The following is a 23671-nucleotide window of genomic DNA, read 5'->3' on the forward strand; positions in this document are numbered from 1 at the left end:
CATAACCGCAATGGTTATTATACTCATATTACTGGTATTTATATAGACCTATTCTTAAGTCAAGAAGAGCCATGAGAAGCAATAAAACGCAAACGACAAGTGGAAGTTGAATAATACTAACCATAATTGTTTGCTACCGAATTTACTTTATTGGTGTTCTAGACATTTCTCAAAACAAAATAAACGTAAACTATGCGATACAAAGTGATCTTTTTTTGAACATTTTTCTTGTGGAACTTTTTTTCTTAAAGCTGTTTTCAACGTCTCTATTTTTTGTATCTCTATTTAATCTCTCTGTTATCGGATTACCTCCCAAACCGAAAGCAAATTTTAAACGCACTTTCAGTTGTATTTGATTAAAATATTTATATGCTCTTATATTTTATTAAAATAAAACAAATTCATTGTTTATATGGATCATTCAGTGCGGTCTCCAAAATTTAAAAATCCCGCTGAAAGGATAGGATAACAGTGGTCTGTGCATTTCTAATATTGGTCGATGTCTTTGCTAGGCAAGAGGGTGCATTTGCTAGGTTAGGAGATTGGTTTCGATAATGTTGATATTTTTCGTAAAAATATCGATATATTGATATTCTGATATACTTTTCACATCCCTATCTCGCGCTCTCGCGGCGAAAAAAGTGCAGCGAAAAGTTGGGGCTCCCGTGTCCAGAAACAATCAAAAATTAAGTCGCGAGTGCGAATGTTTGCTGCTTTTCGCTAAGCGCGCAATAAAAAATATAATTCGAGGGGAAAATGTTTGGTTGATTTTCCCGTCGTTGTTATTTGTTTGTCTGTGCGAGTTGCAAAAAGAAATTCGAGAAAAAAAGGAATAAAAGGAAACGCTGATAAGCACGAACCGTGGAAAGAAAACAACAAAAGCAGCGAATTGCATTTTACATTTGGTAAGTGCCTGTGTGTGCGTGCCTGTGTTGCCTCTTTTGTTATCTTTCCTTCTCTCTCCTCTGCTCCTGCTCCACTATTTATCCCTTATTGTTTTTAGCGTCTCACAGCAATTTGCCAATTAAAAGCTTTTGACCTCTCACTTCCACGGATAGAACTTTGTGGGTTACACGAGCTACATTGCTTCCCCCTTTTTCCAGGCCCCCTTCGATTTTCAATTGAAGCATGACGCTAACAAACTAGCCTGTCAAATAAACTTGTGTTTGCGTGTGTTTGTCCACAGGTTTTGTGCTCGTCCTATTCATTGCACTCTAGCTTTTGACATTGCTCGGACTTGGCCAAAAGAGGGGAAAAGGGAGAAGATGCTGCCTCTGTCTCTGTCCCTTTCTGCCAATGCCAGCTTTTCATTGAACTTGATACTGAACATTTTCAAGTGCTCTTTTCGTCCACTTTTTTTCCCAGTGCAAGTCACTTTTTCAAGGCCTGAGTCATGGTCAAATTTCTGAAATTTAAGATTCCTTTAAATTGGTTTCGAGGAACTGGCATTTTCTTATCTTATCGTGGATTGTTTTGCTATATTGGCTTAAATACGCAATACATTAGAACAATTTTCACATGTTGGCTCTGGCATAGTAATTTTAGATAAATATAAAATCAAGTGCCGAAACTTAATTTCAGTTTAAAGAGATATGCCTTCGTAAAAATGTAATTAATCAGCTTAAAAGCATTCCAATTTAATACAGAAACTTAGTAAAAATTTGATTATTAAATCCAAAATACATTTAAAGGAGAAGCTGAAAAATTATTGTTTTCACAAAGTCATCAACTTTCATATTTGCACACTGTTCTTTGAAATCTTAAAGAAGCCGCAAAGGAGACAAAAAAAAGTTATGAAAAACTCAGCTAAAAATATGCACACAAAAAGGGAAAAACAATGAGCCTTGAAAATGTACAAACAAAACTTTTGGGATTTTGTTGGTTATTCAATTTCATGTTTGTACTTGTTGGTCCTTTTTTGCTTTTTTTCTTTATTGCCTGTGACAGCTTAGAAGATGAAAAGAAATACCAAAAAATCTGGCTAAAAAGAGATTGTGGAAATAAATCTAAGCAAATGAATGGAAGCTCAGCAACGGAAAATGCTCAAATTGTATTTACTGCTGACATTTTCACGCCCACCAATTCACACACACGAAAATACATACGTATACAAAAGACAATGTACATATGTATAGATGTATATATGTATATTTACGTACATACATATTTATCTAAGAAGTCGGAAAGGCTTCTCCACAGTATTTGGTATTCATGAATGAAATCAGAGCTCCACTTCTTCATAAGAGGGAGGGAGAAAGTCTAAGCTCCGAGGATAGATTATATTTCCTGCCTTCTCTATCTGGCTCCATCTCTCCCCCTTTTCCTTATCTCTCCTATCCTTTATCGCCCCATTCTGTTTTGGCACAGTAAAATAGGCGCCAAGGCGCTTTGCATCCTTTTCTTTGTACAGTAGAACCTACGAATACAGAGACAGTCTGCTCGTTTACAAAGCTCTTAAAACATGTTATCTCCTAGGATTCATAAAAGTTCGTTACCATCAGTAGATTGATTTAAGTGGCATTTATATTACAAAATAATAGCTCGTAAAGTTCGAAAGTGTTGCAACTTTAATGACTTCCATAAAATTTGTGAAAGTTTGTAAGTTTTCAAAAGTCAACAAGTAGACAAGAAGTAAAGAACTCTGGCTACATATTAGTATACATGGACGGGTTTCTTAAGCGAATAACTACTGTAATTGCTATCCCGTTCCGACTTCCCGACATGTTGTGCATTTAAATCGCACTTGATCAACGAAGCTTATAGCGTGGGTTTGCCGAAGAGTGTGCACTTTGGCACATCAACTTTTTATGGTCCCGCCGAGTAGGCATTTTATTTTTACGCCTGAAATAATTTATAGATTTAACCCGGCACACGCATAAATTGATTATGCACAGAGCCGGAGTCAGGAAAAGGAGCCAAGGATCCCCGGTGGACTCTATTAATAGAGCCAAAGAGCAAAGGGTCCCCGGCAATTAGATGAACTTGCCCGCTAACGCATGAATTTATGCATTTAACATGAGGGGGAGTTCCTCGTGGCAGGTGATAAACAATTTCACCGCGCATAAACAATATGCCAGGTAGCACTTAGTGCGTGTGTCCCATTCTGTCCGGTTATTCTTTATTCTGCCCCCAGGACAGGCTTTGACGTCAGCAATGTGGTTCTCCTTGGGGTATGAAAACATCACATGACTCGGGATTAGGAATATAAAGAATGGCTTACAAATAGTAATCAAATATTAGAGCATTTTTCAAACAGATAAGGTATTCCCTTAATAATAATAATAATAAGTTAAAGATATCTTATATGACTTATTTAGCAGGGTTTAAAAAGTCCTCTAATCACCAAATTCAAGTTTGGTTAATGAGCAGTTTCCATAAATTCAATAGAACAGACAACAACATCATGCCCCACCCCCTCTTTCAAGCAATTGAAGCTTATCTCGTGTGCAATAACCGCTATCCAAAGTGCTTAACTTTGACACCCGACAAAAGCCAAATTGACAGGTCGCTTCACACGAGCTATCGCCATAGACGCAGTTGCACCGAGAACAACACTTTTAACTTTCCACTTCGCTAAATTCGAAATACTTTAGGTAAAATAGATTTAGACTTGTGGAGATCAGCAAGGAATAAAAAGGTATATCAGGATACCCAACAATCCATATTTTACTACTTTCGTTGATTACGAAAAAATTGTGCACTGACTAAAACTCAGTTTATTTTTCTCAGTGTATTTCCTTGGACATAGACCAGACTGAGCCGCAATTCACCCGCTAACGTCATCAAACGACGCATATATGTGATCCATATCCCTTGGCCGATGTCCATGTCAAAGTCCACTTTTAACCCGTGAGATGTGGCCATTGTTGTTGTGGTTTCTGCTGTTTTTGCCTTTGTTGCTCTCTTGTCGAAAGCAATTTCATAAATGGCTTCCGTTTGAATGAAACACGCGCCAGCAGTGAGTCGGGTAAAAATATTGTGGAGTCGTGGAAGAGTGGGGCTTAAGGTTTGGCGAGGCTTTTCATCTTGTGGCTGTCTTTTACTCCTCCTCGAATCGGTTGTCTAGGAGCCGACTGCTTATAAATATATACGTGCTAAATATGCCTGGAGAAGACTTAATAAATACATAACAACATGTGGTGCGGGTCATGAAAAAGTTTTTATATCTTTTTCAAGAAGGGTACCTTTATTTTTAAGAATAAGAAGTTGGTTTGTAAAAAAGTTTTGTAATTTCTTTAATATTTTTTTAAAGGGGTTTTAAATTTAAATCCCTTTAATAAAAATACAAAGTTAATTAAACAATAAAAATATCCAGATACTTAATTTTTTTTAATAATTTTGAACACACCTAAAACACTTTAATAAATCAGCCACCCAACTGTAAGTTTTTTCCGAGTTCTTCTCAATTAAAATCAATCAATATGAAATGCCTAGTTAAACTTTTAAGTATATTTCAAACCCCATTGAGATCGTCAATTGCCTAGATTCTTGTTGTCGTATTTTCTTCTTGTGAGAATGAGCTTTATGGGCGCCACACTAATATGACAGACTAACAGAGACATTTCCAAGGTCATGGTACATATCCATAGAGATGGAACGGCTTCTCTTCATCATTATATCTTTTTTGTGGAACCACGACGAGGTCAGACCATCAGCATCAGTCACTGCCCGTTAGTCAGCTAACGGGAATTATTGGACCTCGAAAGAGTCAACGAACCTTATCAAGTGACAAAGCACTTCGAATTGGTTAGCATCATCCAACCCAACCAGGAAGTAAAGGAGACCGATTGTGATGGTGATGCCTGGCCTTGATTAATGCTGAATGCACATTTAAAAGCTTTCTATACCGAGGGTGGAAAAAACAGAGAGAGTAAAGGCAATCCGTGCTTAATTCAATTTGCATGTGCACGAGAGTCCGAGCGAGGAATTGTTTATAAATAAATTAACAAAGCCCCAACAAGCGGTGACCCTCGGACTTCCATCTAGAACAATGCCAGTGCCGTCAGAAAAACTGCATAAGAGGGGCCAAAGTGGGGGGCGAAAGGATGACTATCGGTGTTGAGCAATTATCTGTAAAAAAAGGAAACGGTAGAAAGCTAGAAAAAGGTTTCAAGCACCATTAATTTTTAAAAATACATATAAACATTAAAAACTAACAATTTTTTTTTATCACCTATTTAGAGTACAGAAATGCATAGCTCCAGTAAAAGGATACAAGATAACAAGCCAACTTTATATACATAGAACCATAAAAATAAATATAATTTTAATTTTTGTTTTTTTTTAGTCATTATTTTATTGCCTTTTATAGATGTTATGTTTTCTTATTTTACTTACCACGTCATAACTGATGATAGGATAAGTGCAAGTGCAAGAAATGAAAAGAGGATGAAGAAGCGAATGCCATGGCAACCGCACTCGATGGTCAAGAAAGGGGGATCAGTTCTCGGCGGACGTGTGCCTTATAGTAGGTGTTCACTAATGGCTGAGAACAAAGAACTGTTGCAGGGGCCATTAGTCAGCATCTCACCGCCGTCGTTCTTCGCCTCCCACATTTCCCCAGAACAAATATTTCCGCATTGTTCAGCTGCTGCACCAAACAGTTGATTAACGATCTCTCTCTCTCTCTCTCTCTCTCTCTTAAGCTTTCTGCACTCGAAGAAATTCTTAGGCTAAAATATCAGTAAACTGTTTTTCTTTTGCTCCTTATAAATTTCTTTTCGTTTTATTGGTTATTAAACCCATTTAAGATTATTTAATTAAAACCTTTTTTTAGCATTAAATGTTTATGTAAAAAATTTACAATTGTTTCGTTAAATTTATTTATTATTACATTTTACGTTTTGAAGCTCAAAAAAATATAAGTTATTTTCTAAAGGTGTTGTACATATTTTGTTTTTACCCTGCTTTATTTTATGCAATTCGTCGTCAGGAACAAAAATCAATAAAAAAAATGCGCGTAAGGAGAGCACACAGAACTTAAGCATCGCCGGAATTTTTTTTTAGCAAAGTGACACAGTTCTCATTTCTTCCTTTTTTATTTCAGTTTTTTTTTTTTTTTTTTTATTGTTTACCCCTTTTACTTTCGTGTTTGCATTCAGAAATTTTGCATGCGACAGGCGAGTAAATTTGCATGCAATGAAACAACAATAAACATGGGCCAAGTTGTTTGTTTACGTACCATTAAAGCCATATACAGTAGAATCCTGTTATAACGACTCGCTTATGTGTCCGTCCGGGTATTGCGACGAAAACTCGATGGCTTGATTGGTCCCCGACAGACTTATACACTTAAATCCTTCTGCTTGTCGTCTTCCGTATAACGACAAAATCGTGGTCCTTGAAAGTCGCTATAAGCGGATTCACTGTACATGTATTTCTTTTACTGGCTTACTGGAAAATCAACTTACATATATTAATTACTTGTTACCTTCTGTTCATTTCCCACGCTTTTAAAGGTGTCGCTCGTTGAATTCCTAAATGGTTTAGGTATTTCCTTCCCAAAAAAATGGAATTCAAAATTTGGGTTTTTAATAAGAACGAGCTTAAATTTAAATTTAAGAAAATTTAAACACATTTAACGCCAAGAAAACAGCTATCCACTTTAATAAAAAAAAAGCTTGTTACAACAAGTTGTTCCGTTGGAAAACTCAAGTAAAATCCCATTTATCCCAGCCCACAAAAGGAAACTTGAAAAAGTGTCAGACACCTGATTTAACGACATACTGCTGCTATCTGTATTTTACTTTGAAAAAAAAAAAAATTAACTGAGATAACCATCGTGCCCGAAAGCTATTATTAAATATTTTTGAGGGGTAGGTCAGTTATAGAGTGGGTTAAAGTAATAAATGGGGGAAAAGGGGGCCGATAGGGAGGGCAATTTGTTGAGGGCGTTGCTTTTGCTTTTTCCCGATCGATTTTCGTGGCGCCAGATAAGATATATTTTTGTGAGTATAGTAATTTCAGACAGCGCAGTCAATTTGTCGCCCAATCTGCGTAGATATGCAGTAGGGTCAGTCTGTTAGTAAAAATTCATAATGGCTATAAAACCAATAAGTGCGCTATAATTATCGTGCTTGTTGTAAATTTGTAGCAGGAGCAAAAAGGTTTACGATAATCTATCTTTCACTGAAAATATTCACAAAAAATAATATCCTTTTCAATCCTCAAAAAGAACGGGAAAGGTTCCTTAACTACAAAAATAAACAGTATGCAATATTTTTGCAGACATTCCTATTCACCCTACTTTGTGTAGATATATCAAGAGTCTGTCTGCAACTAAGGATGGAAAAATATGTCAAACATTGTTGACATTTATTTGGTTAAATAAATGGTAGAAATGTGTGCCGCCAGCCAGACAACATTTCCTATTTGCCATCAACGTGACTTCACCACGTTTTTTGTTTTTCCTCCATTATTTGTGGAACTTGTTTGGTTTGGTCTTTTTTTTTTTTTTGAAGATTCCTGTGGCGCCTTTGTTTCGGCCTCGGTCAGTTTTTGTTTTTTTTTTACTGCCCCTCACTGAAAGCAAAAGTGCAAAAAGTTTTCTCTAAAAATACTTTTAGTTGGGCACACAAGAGCTGCAGGAAGGAAATGGTCATAAGTGGGCTAAAAATGGTGAAGGACAAAAGGGAAAATGTGGGAAGAGTCGGAAATACATAGTTCGAACCTTGATGAACTCTTAATTAGTCCAGGGGTCAGTTTCAGGGGTGTGGATTGTGTTCTTTTGGCTTGGTTATTAATCAATCAATTATTCATCATTTGTAAGCTTACGAATGTTTTGAAAGAAGTTCTTAAGCCTTAGCAAAGTCTAATAAATGTTGGTAAAATACTGGACTTCCTTTAACTGTGATATGAATAAAACATGAGTAATGAAAGGAGGAAGCTTCGCGTAATCAATTATTGGTAACATAGAACTGCTTCGGGTTATGAAAGCTAACTATATATGAAAGAACAAGCAGGTTTTTATTTTTCTAACTATAATAGCAAGGTATTACTTGAAATTACTTTAAAGTTATTGCTTAATCAACAATTAGGAAATATATTAAATCATAAATAAAAAGACATTTGATTTTTGCATATCCTAATTGACATTTCCTTTGTAAACCCATTTTTGTATAAACATTTATAGGGAAATCATATAACTAAAAAGCAATAAAAGTTTCTAAAATTATGATAATTTTGTGAAAAAGTACATTTTGGCAAAAAAGAAATTCTCATAAATAAAGGCGAGCTAAGTAGAACAATTTCAAAATCAACCCAGAAGGTTTTATTTATTTTTTGTCGCCCTTTATTTGGCACCTTTCCATGTGCTCCTTTGAAACAGTTTTATCTGATTTTTATACCCTTGCAGAGCAAAAGGGTATAATAATTTCAGTCAGAAGTTTGCAACGCAGTGAAGGAGACACCTCAGACCCCATAAAGTATATATATTCTTGATCAGCATCACGAGTAGAATCAGAATACGTCTGTACGTCTGTCCGTCTGTCCGTCTGTCCGTCTGGCCGTCTGTCCGTCTGTCCGTCTGTCCGTCTGTCCGTCTGTCTGTTTCTCTTCAAACTAGTCTCTCAGTTTTAAAGCTATCTTGCTGAAACTTTCCCAAAAGGTGTGTAGCTATTGCACGCAGTATATAAGTCGGAACGAGCCGGATCGGCCGACTATATCGGATAGCTCCAATACGAGAGAATGAAATAAAAAATTCTCAGGCCGTTGTTTTTGATCAGATCGACTTGAATTCTTCCAGATGGCGTTTTCTAACTATTATTGAATTTCGGATTAAATTTTATCAAAATCGGATAACTCTATCATATAGCTGCCATAGGAGAGATCAATATATATATATAGAATTAATTGAAATAAATTGATAACATCGTTGTTTTTTATCCCATGAGCATGATTTTTTGAATATCAAGTTTTTTAACCACTCTTATATTGAGAAAAAAGTTTCATAAAAATCGGACAACTATATCTTATAGCTGTCATAGGAAAGATCGAAAAATCTATATAGAAATAACGGCAGTAAAATTATAACATCGTGGTTTTTATAAGACAAGCATGATTTTTGAAATATAGAGTTTTCTTACGACTCTTAAATTACGAATTAAATTTGATCAAAATCGGACAACTATATCATATAGCTTCCATATGATCTATAGTCGGAAATATGGAAAATGAAAAGAAAAATCGTTATAGCTTCGATGTTGTTTAGCCTTTATGCATTTTGATCGACATATTTGATGACTGCAAGGGTATATAAGCTTCGGCTTGCCGAAGCTAGCTTCCTTTCTTGTTTTGCTTTCAGCTCAGCTTACTTATCTGTGTTCTTATAATAATAACAGTCCCTTGGCCCCATCCACGTTTAAAAAAATATAACGCCCACAGCTGTTTGTCCTTGGTTTAGTCTCAGAGTTCAGGTTTTGGCTTCTGTCCAGAAGGTCAGGAGTGACCCCAGAAATCCCCTTTGAGGACTCTTGCACTCGGCTCAAAGCTAATTATTCGCAAGGCAAACAATCTGGCGACACTACGGTCAACACCTCGGACACCTCGAGGGGGTGGCAAAGCGGGGTGGGTGGGCGAAGGGATGTTTCCTTGGCATCCACAACTTAGGAGAAAGGAAATGAGGCGAGCAAGAGCCTCTCCAGAGGCTCTGCAAACTTTTGCGATAAAACTTCGACGGCTCGAGGGTTTTGGCATCTGCACGGAAACAAAAAATAAAGAATGTACCATATCTCCACTCTTTTAAATTTAATTTCAACGCTTGATTAGGAATGTTTCCATTAAAAACAAAGGGGAACCCACTTTCAGTTTTTAAATTGTGTACAAACAAGTTTAAAATATATTAACTGGTTGTTTTATCTTCATAATAACAATAAACAATTTTGTTATTACCAAGAAAATGTTTTCTTTCCTAACATGTGATGTTGCAGATAAGATTTGTATCCCATCTCAACCATGCTTCTTATGGTAGACCCTTATTACATTTTTCTTTAGGCGGTTCCTCAAACTTCTTTAAATTCAACGAACTGCGACAAAATACTTTTTTGTGTCGTTCCTTTTTCAGGAGCTGCTTTATGGTTGCTTTTGTTGTATTGGTTGTGGCAAGTATTTAACATATTCGGTTGGTGTTTTTGTGTTATTCACTTGGAAAAGTTCGCCAAGGATGTGTGTTTGGGGTTATGACTGCTAGACATGGTAAAGTATCTCCGGTTATTGTTGTGGTTCGGTTTACAAATGCGGGCGCTAGTTCAAGGTCACATAATTGTGCTGGGGAGGAGGGTCTACTAAAATATGAAAATTGCTTGGGGGAATCAAATTCCAAGTAATGGCATCCTTAGCATGCACAAGTATGTTAATTTTATAAGCCCGACCCAAGAAAATGTTAATGTAGGCATTTTTTCTTGTCGTCTGCAAGTGGGGTAAATCCTTAAAAACATTTTCAGGCAAGCGCAGGATGTCTGCTAAATTTGCCTTTCAGCTAAACGCTGAGTTTTCAGTTCTAAGAGTTGCTAGGGGAAAACATTATTTGCTGTGGGTTGCACAATAGGGTATTCCTAAATCTAAATTGAAAGCTATTTTGTCTAACAATATTATTTTCTCTGAACTTTTCAGCATCTCCTCGAACACCCACATTGCACCAATAACAATTTAAAGAACAAGACTGAATAACCACGCCCACACAACAATACTTGTAAACTAGTGAATCAAAAGCCACCGCTCAAGTATCTCAGAAATACCAGAACCAAAAGCACCAGAGAATCCATTTCGCCAAGAGACCAAGCCAAGCCAAGCCAATCCAAGCCAATCCAAGCCAAGAAGATGTCGTCGCGTTCCAAGGAGAGAGTTGTCACTGCATTCCGCAAAATCTTCCACAAGTCCAGCAATAACAACAACCATAATAATAATAACATAAATAATAACAACAATGACAAGGTTGATGGCGCCACTGGCAGCAGTCCGAACATAAACAACAATAATAACAACAACAATCACGATGGTGCGTCGCCCTCTTCAACGGGGGGCGGGGCAGTGGGCGGCGGAGCATCGGGATCGTCTGGTGCCTCCAAGAACGCCGTTGTTCGAATGGCAGCCGAGCAGGCAGTTTGGGATTCACCAGGCAAGCGGCGACGACAGGATCACAAGTACGTATTGATTACAAAAAATTTGAAAAAAAAATCGTTTCAAAAGTGTCCGTTTTGTTACAAAAATCACACTGTAATCTGGGTGGGAAGCTAACCCCAGGTCTTGCAATCCTCTTTGCAGAGTGGCGCCGACGACGGGACGCCAACTGGTGGCGGCGCCGGACCAGACGATCAGATCCCGCCGTCTGATGAAGGAGTACCGCGAAATGGAGCGACTGCAGTGCAAGAACGATGCTGTCTTCACGGTAAGTTCGAGTTTTTATGTATGTAATTCGTGATCAATTGTATTGAATGTGCCAGATATATGTACCTACGTGAATTTACATGCAATGGTTACCTTATCTTTTCTCTGTTTCAAATAACCTGAAGTCTTTTTATTAAACACTTGCAACCTGTTTTACAGGTGGAACTCGTCAACGACAGTCTGTTCGAGTGGCACGTCCGGCTGCACGTGATTGATCCGGACTCCCCGCTGGCCAGGGATATGGTCGAGATGGGTGTGCCGGCCATCCTGCTGCACCTGAGTTTCCCCGACAACTTCCCCTTCGCCCCGCCGTTCATGCGAGTGGTGGAGCCGCGCATCGAGAAGGGTTACGTGATGGAGGGCGGAGCGATCTGCATGGAGCTCCTGACGCCGCGCGGATGGGCCAGTGCCTATACGGTGGAGGCGGTCATCATGCAGTTTGCCGCCAGCGTGGTCAAAGGACAAGGCAGAATAACACGCAAGCCAAAGAGTACAAAGGAGTTCACTCGGTGAGCCAATGAACTTGAACATAAATTAACATGTAATGGAAATGTAATATTTATTATCCCCTGTAGACGCACAGCCGAAGAATCGTTCAGATCGCTGGTTAAGACGCACGAGAAGTACGGATGGGTGACGCCAGCCCTGGCCGATGGTTAAGTACCGACTTGGGAACACCAGGAAGGAAACTCAGCTCAGATGCTCTGCGTTTGCCAACACAACCAATGCAATTCAATATTCAGCCACACAGCTAAAGTCTCGCTCATAGTAATCAATCCATCAAGACATCTATACTATACATCTCTCTTCTCTCGGCGCGATTCATCCACTTAGTCAAGTAACGAACGATTTCAATTGCAAACCATCCAAAAGAACAACAGTGGGAACTATTGGAAATAAAAATACAAAGGGAAATGATACAAAGGAAGAACGCGCATCAAGCAACAAATTAGCTTAAAATGTAACTCTAGTTCGTAGTCATCAGTAAAATGGAATTTTCGCCGATTACTAAATGGATCATTAAGTATTATTAGTTGAGCAGAAACGAAATGTTAAGATCGATGAAGAGCCAATTTCCAAAATATTTTCAAATCGCCTAGCGCTAAAAATTTAGTTATGTATTATTTACAGAATCAATTAGTCTGATATCTTTGTTCGACTGTGTTATTATGATTTGTTGTGATTTTTGTTAGTTAAACAATGAAGAAACCAAATTACAACAGCAGCTTGTAAGCACGAGTGTGTACCACATAACTCGCCCTTTCTTTTTAAGTTACGCAAAGTAAATAAATATAACATGTGTCTATAATCGCATTTTTATTCAAAAAGGAGAAACACTTTTATTAAGCTTATACTTTTTCTTAATTAAGAAGAAAATGAGTCATTTTTTATAGGAAATTAATGTATTGATTGATTATAATGAGAATTGGCAAACCTTTATTTCATAAAATGAAAATAAATCTTCGGTTTATACATTCTTGTGTTACGTGTTGTGTATTTTCATTTTTTGTTGCAAATTAATCAAAGTTTTTAATATTTAACGTACATTGAATGCTATTTGGTAAGCACTTGTTTCATTGTAGGTCTCATTAAATTCTTATTGAGTTTTCTTAGTCGATTTCAATTCAAATTGTTTAAAACATAACTTCCAATTCGACAGAGCAACGAGTAAATTTAAATTCCGCGCGTATAGTGTTGAGCAGCGATTGTACACAGAGGTGCATGACGTTAGCTGCATGAGGCAATCAAATGCCGCAGGCAATGTATCAGCTGTTTAAAGAAAAAACAAGTAACATAAATTGAAGAAACACACAAGCCTACTTTGTTTTGTGTACATTACACATTGTGTACTTATATAATTCTTCTCTGGGCTAGACAAATCCAATTTTTTTGTATTTTTTACGCCATGAATGGAGTGTCATTCTGACTGTTCGTTTATGTGGTCACCCGAATTCGTTTGCTTTTCAACACTATAAAAAAACTAAACGGGTAGCTGAAAATTACAATCACAGGACACAATTTTGTAAGTATTTTAAGACAATTGCACGTGTTTTTTGCTCAATTAAGGTAGTGCCAAGTGTTCTTTAGGATTTGGTGAGTCTAATTCAGCAGTTATTTAAAAGGGCTAATGAGGTTTAGGGCGTGAAAAGTGACTGCCAAAAGTTGCCTCGCTGGGCACGCAGTTTTCTGGGTGAAAAAATAGACAGTCTCTCTGCCCGCGGTTGCAGCGCTGCCGGCGTCGCTGCTGCTGCGCCCCGAAGTCCTGCGGAAAATCGGGGAAATTGTCAGCCACCATGGGCTGTCGGAAAATGTTGGGGAAGATGGTAATGGAAGGTTATCTTCCGACACCGGAGTTTGTTTTATCTTGCAAATCGATCGATCCTATAGGAACTTAAGGATATAGTAGTCTGATTTTTGAAATTATCTTTTCCGTGCTTCTGGAGTCAAAGAAAATAACCATATAAAAGGTTTGGTTAAATTATCTTAAAATTTTGCAAAGTAATGGCCTTTTTTGGTGAGGTAGCTTATCGTACAGCTACATTTGTAATCAAACCAGAAGATCTTTTATCATAATAATATTAATAATACCACCGTCATATACATTTTTATGACAGATAATAAATATATGGCACCTATTGTTTTAATATTACAAATAACAAATCTATTACCAAACTTGAATGTAATAGAAATGTCACAACACCGTAGAAAGTTAACCAAAATTAAAATGTGGTCTTAGGGTTAGTAAACTGCAACCAACTAAGTTAATTTTACTAACAGGTAAAACACTTAAAGGGATACAAACATATGTAATCAATCTGGGGGGTTATGTAAAAAATAGTAAATGCGATCCCCAGTTTAAAAAACTGATAATCTAGATCAGCGATGCCACAAGTACAGATAACCGAAAAAAAAAAAACAAAAACAATTGATACAGCATTACAGCTGCTACCTAAATTAGCCATACCCTCTGCAAAGGTTTAAAAATAACCCTGAGAGCCAAGAAGTAAACACTTGCTATTTTTAGATTGACGGCAATGGAATCGGAGAAGAAAGCCAGTGGCGAGGAGGAGCGGCAGGAAAACCCCTCGGCAGTGCCCATGGACACTCTGGATCCGCCGCCACCGAGCAGCAGCTCCAAGACCCTGAAGCGCTGCCTCAGTGTGCCCATCATCCGGACTCCAACGGCGGGGAAATCGGGAAAAACCCCCATGACCACACGCGCAGCCGCAGCCGCCGCTCTGGCGGCCAAGGAGCACGAGCAGACGCCCAAGAAGAGCCAGCAGGCGCTGGATATCCAGATGCCAAATGTCCCATCAATCGATTGCTTCGGCAAGAACATACACATACGATCGCAGCCCAATTCACGGGAGGTTTCCCCGGCTCCTGTCTTCAATATATTCACTCCGCGAGCCAGGAGATATTCGGCCAGCTACAGCCCTTTAACCACAGCAGCCAATGGAGCCACTCTTTGCCTAACTCCTCGGGTATCGCAGCTCAGGCAGGAGGAGTGCGCCGATCTGAACAGCCGGGAGGTTAACCACGAGCGGGAGGTTCACCGCGAAATACAAATCTCCCAGAGCTGGGAGGACCTAACGCTGGTGGCCGAGAACTGGTCCTGCAAATCCGACGAGTTCTCCAATCCCCTGCAGGTCAGCCTGCCGCCCACCGGCAGCACCAGTTGCTCCAGCCCCAGTCCCACGAATAACCGAGCGGGCATGAGGCTGCCGTACTCCCCGTCGCCCACGAGGCGCACTTTCGCCACCAGGCGGTCGATGTCGCCCATCGCCATGAGGCCATCGCAGCTGGGACCCGTGAAGAGGAAGTTCGAGCTGGACGACAATCCCACGCAGGGCAGCAATTGGAGTGTGTACTCGCCTCCGCCACTGAAAAGATCTTCACGGAAAGGTGAGCCAATTGAAAAACATATTTAGTCTTAGTTTGAATCTGCAGATTTATAACTCGAAAAATAATAACAATATCTTGACTTAAATAACTGCAAGATGAACTCAAATGTGTGACTTTAATATTCCAAAAATTTGTTCTACAAATTGTTCTATTATTTAAAATTTTGTATAATATTGAACGCCATTTTATCACTTAATGTTTATTTATGTGCAACATTTTAGCCGTTGGGGTAATTAAACTCACGGCACGTTTTCAAAAGTTTACCCCTTGTTTGCTTACATAGTATTTCTGATCGGGTTCGTATAAATAACATGATAACAAACTTTATTTTTGGGTTAAGCTTTCTGTGGGTTGAAGCTTTTGATACTTGTTCCGATTTCTTCGAAAGAACGGAGGGTAATTGCCAATAAAATATGTTGGTCAGTAAAGCAAGCCATATTTAATTTATATCTTATTTATCTTTGTTCTTAATGGCTTTATAATTTGAAACGTTCCCCCAAAATGCAAAATATTTTATACATTTTAAACAGCGAACAGTTCTCGTTAAAATAGATTATTCTAAAATTTGCGTTCTTAATATTTCTTGAAGAAAATTTCTTTTCCTCTCAAGTTTTAATTAAAATATAAATTACTTTGAGTAAATCTATTATATTTTTTTCTTTTCGTAGACAACAAAGCATTTTTAAAAGGCTGAAAAGATGTGCTATTTTTATTTATAACAACTCACGATATTTTCATTTCTTGTAAGAAAGTGCTTTCCACCTCACATTTAAATTAAATTAACTTAAATTAAATTCTTGAGTAAATTTATTACAATGTTTCCTATTCTGTAGACACTGAAACATTGTTCAAAAGGCCGAAAATAAATGCTGTCAAGTAGTTGCGCGAAAAGCACTAATTAAAATAATATTAGAAATGAAATGGTGCATGTTCATGCAAATGTGCTTGTTGAGTATTTTGAACACGCCTAAAACATTTCGCAAACTGTTCAACAATGTTTAGGGCTATAAATTTACCAATCTGAGAATTTATAAGCAAAAATTTTATTGCAGCTGTTGAAATTCTTTTAAAATTCCCACATTTTTCCCAGATATTTCATATTTTTCACATATTTCAAGCCTTAATAAATTTTTTAAAACTACCTTTATTTCCTTTGCAGTCGCGGTACGTCACCGGTGTGCCAATCACCTTCGTCGGTGTGTCCCAGTCCCGATTCCGGAACCTTTGATGGCCGGATAACGCCCAAGTTATTCATCTCGAAGCTGTGCACAAATAACTCGGTGAGCGGAAGTGGGCTGAATAACAACAGCAGCAGCTCGGGCTGTCCGTCGCCCGTTTCCGCATCCCCAGGAGGCGTGGGCAGTGGGCCAAATCTGGAGGCAGCCATGTGCCTTGTTTCCGGTGGAAGTCAGAGCCAAAGCATCGACGAGGGCATCTCGATTCCCGAGTCGGAGTCGCACTCCTCCTGCCGCAGTCGCACCTCCTCCATACTGTCCACCGCATCCTCCAGCACCCAGGTGCTGGTCAACGATCTGGTGGACGATGCCACCCTCATGGATGATGCCAAAAGCGAGACCTCCTCAATCGGTGGTTGCTCCACCATCAGCATAGAGTCATCATCCTGCGACAGTGGAGCGAAAACAGCTGCCACTTTCCTCAATCGCCTCGTGGTGGATTCGGATGGCGGGGGTTCCCCGCTGGCGCAGAAGAGCTTCTATATCAACAAACAGGGATTGTCGGGCGCCAAGAAGTTCGTCGTGAATCACGAGAGAACGGGAGCCGCCAGCAAGGACGTGCCGCAAAAGCTTTAAGAATTTGTGTTAAATCATACACAGCTTAGCTTAGAGGTCGATTTTAGGGTACATTAAATAATGAAATAATCTCAGGCGCCAAAAATTAAGCTTTGGTTTACTTTCAGTGATCTGCTTTGAAAACTTTAGGAATGAAATTAAGATTGCAAACGTTACAAGAGAAGTCAAGAAGTAGGCACACCTCCTGTCTTCCAAACAAATATTTAAATAGCTAGATTCTGTTATAAGTTGCAGGGTGTCGACAAATATAAGACTATATTGTATAAAAAAAGATAACTAATAAGTTCGCTTGGAATACAAAATACAGGTACCGAAGAGGTATATTAGTTAAGATACAAAAAATTTAGAAAACACATGAAAGCAATATTTCTTACTCACTAATCAAAAAAAGTTATTGAAGAAAATTTTAATTCGTATAATTTATATTGATTGTTTGTTCCCAGTATTCAAAGCAATGTTTCCTGAAAATAACCAAAGACCAAATGGCGGTACTATGATTTTTGTAGAAAATTCGACCCAAAATACCCAATCACACACGCTTCAGTTGGGGGTTCCAATCGATCCCCCAACATGCTAAACCTTAGTTCATAGCTTCGTTGTACATAGTTAAGTTGTTTGTCTGAAGTTCTAAACCATCTTGCATATCATCTAACACAAAACACCCTTACACGCCTCTTAACTTCTAGCAAACATTCGTTTTTAATATGTTAGCCTAAGCTTCACTATATATAGCCGGAATTATTCCCACAATCTTTGTGTTATGATATGTTCTTATCTTCCAATGTTTCAATTTAACAATGGTTTTCTTTACCTAAGTAAAAGTTAATTCAGTTAATGCTAGGCCCATACAGTTATGCTTACTTTAGTTTCGTTAGTAGTCGCCGCCTCACCCTAGATTTTAGCTACCAAAAACCCAATTTTGCCAAATATGTTTCCTCTATGTATGTAATCGAGCATTGTATTGCCTATAATGTGATCCAATTAATTGCGGCGATATCTGCGCGTATCCCCAAAACAAACTGATCGATATATTTACGCATATAGGTTTACGATTCTATTCTAATTATCGTAAGCGAATTTACGTAGTTTCAGGAAAAGTTATACTTAGAAAGGATACAAAACGAAAGAATTGCCCATTAAACATTTTTTCAATAGATTACAAATATTTGTTTTTATTTGATGATGGAAAGAGGTAAGGATTGTATTGCTCAGAAGTGTGTATTGCTCGGTGTGCAAATATGCAAAGGAACAGGTTTTAAATAATAATAATAAGTAAGTTTTAAAGGTTCACAAGATGGTTTTATGATTGGTTTAAGCCGTCATAATGCTTCGGAAAACGAATTTCTATCACAAAACTATCAGAATTTTTCGGTATTTTTACAGTTTTAAGCAAAACAAAGTCTTTGGGAGATAGGAATTTCAAGATTATCTGTTCTTAATATTTTGAAAGTGGTGTTTTGATGTCTTGTAATGATTAAACCCTCGGATGAAAAGCCGAGTATCGTGATAATAATGTACACAACTTTATCCATTTACAACCATCTAGAAAAAGAGTTATATGATAGGAGGAGTTCCAACCTGATACTCATTGGCTTGTAAAAAATCGTTAACTGCGTTCATCTGACCCCATCCATAGATGAATGGGTTTTGCAAAAGCTTTTGAATTTTTCAAGGTGTTTTTAGATACTGTAAATATTTAAATAACTCATAGTTTTTAAATTTTACCCAATTAAGAACAAAAAGATGATCATAACGAGAGTCACAGTGTACATATGTAATAGCTTTACCGAGTCCGATATCGTGCCCCCATATCCAATCTATATAAAACACCTGCAGCGAACGAGTGAGTATGTATCCATATATGCATACACACGCACCGAAAAGTTCGAACACCTGGGGCACAGATGCCGAGCATTGCTCCCCAGTCTCGAGCACCGGCACAGTGGTTCCCCACACAGATGTAGGATATAATGTGCATTGCTCATGGGCGAGGTACACGCGTACCTCGAACACGGACGCCAATCCCCCAGTCCAAACTTCGAGGTCCAAAGGCCTGAGTCCGCAGCCGATAAACCGATTCCACACGGACCAAGTCGAGTGGGCGTTCTGATGACTGGACTCGTGTGTGTGTGTGTGTGTGGGTCCGATATAAACGAGTTTTATAGCGAAAAATAAGTAAGCGGTGCAGTCACGATCGCCAATATTCCGAGTCGGAGAACGCAACGGGGAGCCTAGCCATGTATTCAATGCGGATCTGGGGATCTGGCCGAATGGCACGAGGCAGATCTCAACTAGCCACGCTGATGGAATACAGATTAGAGGAAAGCACGCTATCCTAGCCCTCAAAAACCTCCATGTGTCACTAAAATCCAAGGTTTATTATATGGATCGTAAATAAGATAGGTGAAATCTCCTGTTTTCCAAATATGTATCTATACATACTTTTTAATAACTATTACACAATTGTCAATTGATTTAATCTTTAAATAACAAAACCCACTTTGTAGCTGATCTAAAATGATTAATTTTGCAAAGATTTTTTTTTCCTAATTCTATACAAATTTTTATTAATATTGATCATGCTAAAACAGCAGTGCTGTTATTATTATTGGTCGTTTATTTATTGGTTTAATGTATACCTGAATAAAACGATTTTAACCATTATTTAAAATAACGTTTTTTTAAGTATTGTGACTTTATTATTTTTTTTTATCTTAAACAAATTTTACCTTATATACATTTTTATTTATGGTTAAAAGGGCCTTAAACTTAAAAGTGTATTATGGCCAAAAACGAACAACAAATTGTAAACTAATTTAAAATGATATGGCTAGAGAAAGTATAACGGAAAACAATTGCAAATTTTCCACTTATATGCCAATTTTCCACCGCACCATTCTACATCCACACATACAGACATACATACATACACATTTGAATAAATTGCGATCGAAGGGCTTTCGGTCAATCGAAATGAATGAAGCTCGGCCTGAAAACGGAGAAAAGCAAAAGCAACGGCCAATAATTAAGTCAATTACTGAAAAACATATATGTATGTATGTATATACGTGTGATTATATGTATGTGAAAAAGGAAGCCAACAACAAAGCTAGAAATATAAAGAAAATCAACCGCGAATGAAAAAAATGAAGGCGCACGGTTTTACTCGGACGTCAATATTTTTTTTTTTGCGTCGAAGCTGACGTTGGCGGCGTTGCTCTCAGTTGTTGCTCCCCAGTAGTTGTTGTTGTTTGTCCAGCGTTGTTGTTGTTGCTTTTACGCTTTGGTCACGCTTCCGTACTCCCACTCGCCCACTCTCCTCCTTCCCAACCCTTTCCACCTCTCTCTCACGCTCTTTTCGCTCTCTTCAAGGGCGTCTGTAGCTGATATGCAAAGGGGGCCAACTCCACCTCTTCTGCTAGCTTTAATAAATAGATACATAGATGGACAATTGACCTGTTTTCAGAAAATCTCATATATTTCTTATGTAATATTTCACTTAAAAGCTTCTTGTTCTTAAGAACAAAGCTTTAATTTTTATCATTCATATAAATCCTGGCATTCTTTCCCTCTTAAGTCCTGACTACGCCTTTGCCTGGGTAATCTTGAAAATCGTGAGCTTTTGTTGTTGTTTTTGTTGTGACTGTTGCGCCTGTTGCTTTGCCTGTAATTGTTTTTGGTTTTGCTTTTGTTGTTGGGACATTTTCTTTGTTTTTCGTATTTCGCTTTTTGCGTGGCCCGAAGAAAAATCAAGTTAGCACGCAAAAGGGGGTGGTGGGGGACTAAGGCTCACGTTCGTGTATCGAAATAAAAAGCCTTAAGCGCCGTTCATGTTGTTTTTGTTGTTGTTGCTTTTACGCCTGATTCACAGACTGAGCTGCGCTGCAGCAGAACAGTCGGCGTCGGCGTCCACTGGAGCTCGACTTTTGCGCCGATTGTTGTTTTTGCCGAGAGGTTGCTGCTCGGCAAGCCGCAAATCGCGAATCCAGTTTCTTCTTCGCTTCTTCACTTATTCGCACGGCAGACGCAGCTCCATCGCCATCGCCGAGCGCAGAAATTGCGGATAAAAAAGAAAGAAAAGGAGCGAAGCTTTGTGAAGAGGGGAAAGCGCTGAAGAATTTCAATTCATTGCATCAAAATCTCCTTGCTGATCGTATGGTGAGTACGCAACGGGAGCTTTTAAACTATCAGGATTATTAAGACACTTTTCACTCCATTGTAAGTGATTTTCCCCATGTACTACTGTTTAAACATTCAGATACATATGTACATACATACATAGTACTTATACCGTACTTAATCGTTGCAAACTGATGAACCGATCTCAAGTATCTAGCATTGTTTGGATTTGTCAAGTTTAAATATTAGAGCAATAATAGGAATTAATAAATTAGTCAATTATTATGTTCCCAAAAATATTACGATTTAAAAGGAAAATAATATTGTTTTAAAATCAAATCTCGGTTGAATTATTAGAACTTTATCTTCAATAGAACTCAGTTTTAAGTAAATTTTTGGTGATCCACTACTAAGGCAAGAATTGTTCCCATAAAGGTCAAACAACCACTCCATTTTTCCCTTTAACGGAATTTATCAGGAATATGTACATACTTTCCTATCTATTGATCTTTTGACAATTAGAACTTTGGCTTTTTGATCTCCTTTTAGTGATCTTAATCTGATGGAGCTGGCTCTTAATAAATCATCGTCCTGTGTGGACTGTTGCAATGACTGTAACATTATGTCCTGCTGCTCTGCCGCTGCCTGCTGCGACGCTAGCTGCGAAGCCAGTTGCGGACTAATCCCTCCCGATCCTGTCAAGTATGAATACCAGGAACCCGAGGAAAACTTTGTCTCCATAGATGATGTGAAGATCAAGGGCTTTCTTTTGAGGATCGGACAGCAGCAGCAAGAAAAGGAATTGGAAATCAGAAGAATTAAGGATCAGGAAAAGGCAAAAAGGGAGCAGGAAAGAAAGGAGGAAGAGGCCCGTAAATACCAAGAGGTAATCGAATTGGATGAAGAGGAGGTGACACCAGCAAAAGGCTTGATCATCAGCGCAGCCAGGAGCTTAGCACAGTGGAACTCTTCCATAAGAAGGATATCCCCAGACATCGAACTTATTCCCAAACCAGAACATAGGATCGTAGCACAGATCGAGTTGAGCGACAGTGATCAGGACGCAAATAGCGAAGGAGAAGAAGATGTGGCTCTACCATTAAACACGGTATCTTGTGTTTTAAGCGAGCAGAATCAGAGGGAGGCACGAAATCCTAACCCCCAGGAGCATGTGATTGTTCTGCACTCCGACCAAGAACAAGATGAACCCGAGCCAGAACAAGTAATCAGAAAGAAACCGTCTTCGTCGAAGAGATCGGCGAAAAAACGTCCTTATGTAAATAGAAGAGGACGTCATCTGTACGCTTGTCCTGACTGCGGGAAGAAAGTGCAATCTAATTATAATCTTAGACGTCATATGATGATACATACAGGTATATAAAAAATAAGTTACTCCAATTGATTATACGAATTTATCCATTTCTATTTTGATTGTTCCAGGTGAAAGGCCCTTTCCTTGTGATCTTTGCGAGCGTCGTTTTAGGGAGTTCAGCGATCTTAAAAAGCATCGTCGGAGACACTCACATGATCCTCGATTCATCTGCATGATCTGCCATTTGGGACAACCTTTGGAGCAGGACTCCACTAGGTGTGCCGAATGTGAGAGCAAGAATCTAATGGTGAAACCCCAAGCTGAGGAACTGGGCGATAAAACAGTGGAGGAGCAGGCAGAAGAAATGGAACAAGACGAAGAGGATCCGGAGGAGGAAGATGAGCCCGAAGAGGAGGAGCAACCGCTTCCTGTACTACCACCTACTTTGATGGTTACTCTAATACGACCAATTCAATCGCCTCCAGAAAGGGTTGCACAAACCACCAACCAGCCAAGTCGTCCGCCACTTCCTCGCAGCTGCAGTAGTGCCAACTCCTCATCTTCCTTGAGCAACGATGGAAACACGTTTGGAAAGCCCAACAACCGTAGTCGCCGGTCTTATCCCTGCCCTTTGTGTCATCGTCCATTTGGAACTCGTCACAATCTTAAACGCCACTATATGATCCATACTGGAGAAAAGCCATTTAGCTGCTCCAAGTGCAGAAAACCCTTCAGAGAGTGCTCCACCCTGAAAAAGCACATGGTCACTCATGTCAGAGATCGCTGGTACAAGTGCCTTAGGTGTCCCTCGAAATATAGGGACTATCTGGAGTACGCTGATCACAAAACCAGTCATCTGGAGCAGCTGGGTAGCCGAAAATCATCAACCAACGAAAGCGAGGATGATGGCGAGAGTTCTGTAGAGGATGGTCTGGAATGCTGCGAGTGTCAGCAGAGATTTACCGATCTAGATGCTTACACGGCTCATCTCAAGCAGCACGACTTGGAATTGTACGGAATGAGTGTGGATGATGTTGTAGACGAGGAGCAAGAAGACGTAGATGTGGCATAATTTAAATTTATATGTAAGATTTTTAAAAGAAACAATACATTCCTTATTTTATAATAATGAATCTTAATG

The 23671-nt window shown here is 38.8% G+C and overlaps 3 protein-coding genes across 3 annotated transcripts; all 3 read left to right on the plus strand.

Moving 5' to 3' along the window:
• The first annotated feature begins 623 nt into the window (after nucleotides 1-623).
• On the plus strand, nucleotides 624-12691 carry LOC108093519 (ubiquitin-conjugating enzyme E2Q-like protein CG4502). The gene is made up of 5 exons (XM_017193615.2): nucleotides 624-905; nucleotides 10609-11138; nucleotides 11260-11383; nucleotides 11542-11891; nucleotides 11958-12691. Exons 2-5 carry the CDS (start codon nucleotides 10816-10818, stop codon nucleotides 12040-12042), a joined length of 882 nt encoding a protein of 293 aa, XP_017049104.1. The 5' UTR covers nucleotides 624-905; nucleotides 10609-10815; the 3' UTR covers nucleotides 12043-12691.
• Nucleotides 12692-13200: 509 nt separating this feature from the next.
• LOC108093492 lies at nucleotides 13201-18255 on the plus strand. The gene is given in 4 exon segments (XM_017193584.2): nucleotides 13201-13405; nucleotides 14408-15264; nucleotides 15267-15288; nucleotides 16448-18255. Coding segments are annotated over 3 exon segments (1521 nt in total). The 5' UTR covers nucleotides 13201-13405; nucleotides 14408-14417; the 3' UTR covers nucleotides 17100-18255.
• A 1550-nt stretch (nucleotides 18256-19805) lies between these two features.
• Nucleotides 19806-23633, plus strand: LOC108093454 (zinc finger protein Xfin). Its single transcript, XM_017193533.2, has 4 exons — nucleotides 19806-20151; nucleotides 20971-21257; nucleotides 21768-22591; nucleotides 22659-23633. Exons 3-4 carry the CDS (start codon nucleotides 21781-21783, stop codon nucleotides 23600-23602), a joined length of 1755 nt encoding a protein of 584 aa, XP_017049022.1. The 5' UTR covers nucleotides 19806-20151; nucleotides 20971-21257; nucleotides 21768-21780; the 3' UTR covers nucleotides 23603-23633.
• Nucleotides 23634-23671: the final 38 nt, after the last annotated feature.

Source organism: Drosophila ficusphila, unplaced genomic scaffold (genome assembly GCF_018152265.1).
Source record: "Drosophila ficusphila isolate 14025-0441.05 unplaced genomic scaffold, ASM1815226v1 contig_855, whole genome shotgun sequence".
NCBI lineage: Eukaryota > Metazoa > Arthropoda > Insecta > Diptera > Drosophilidae > Drosophila > Drosophila ficusphila.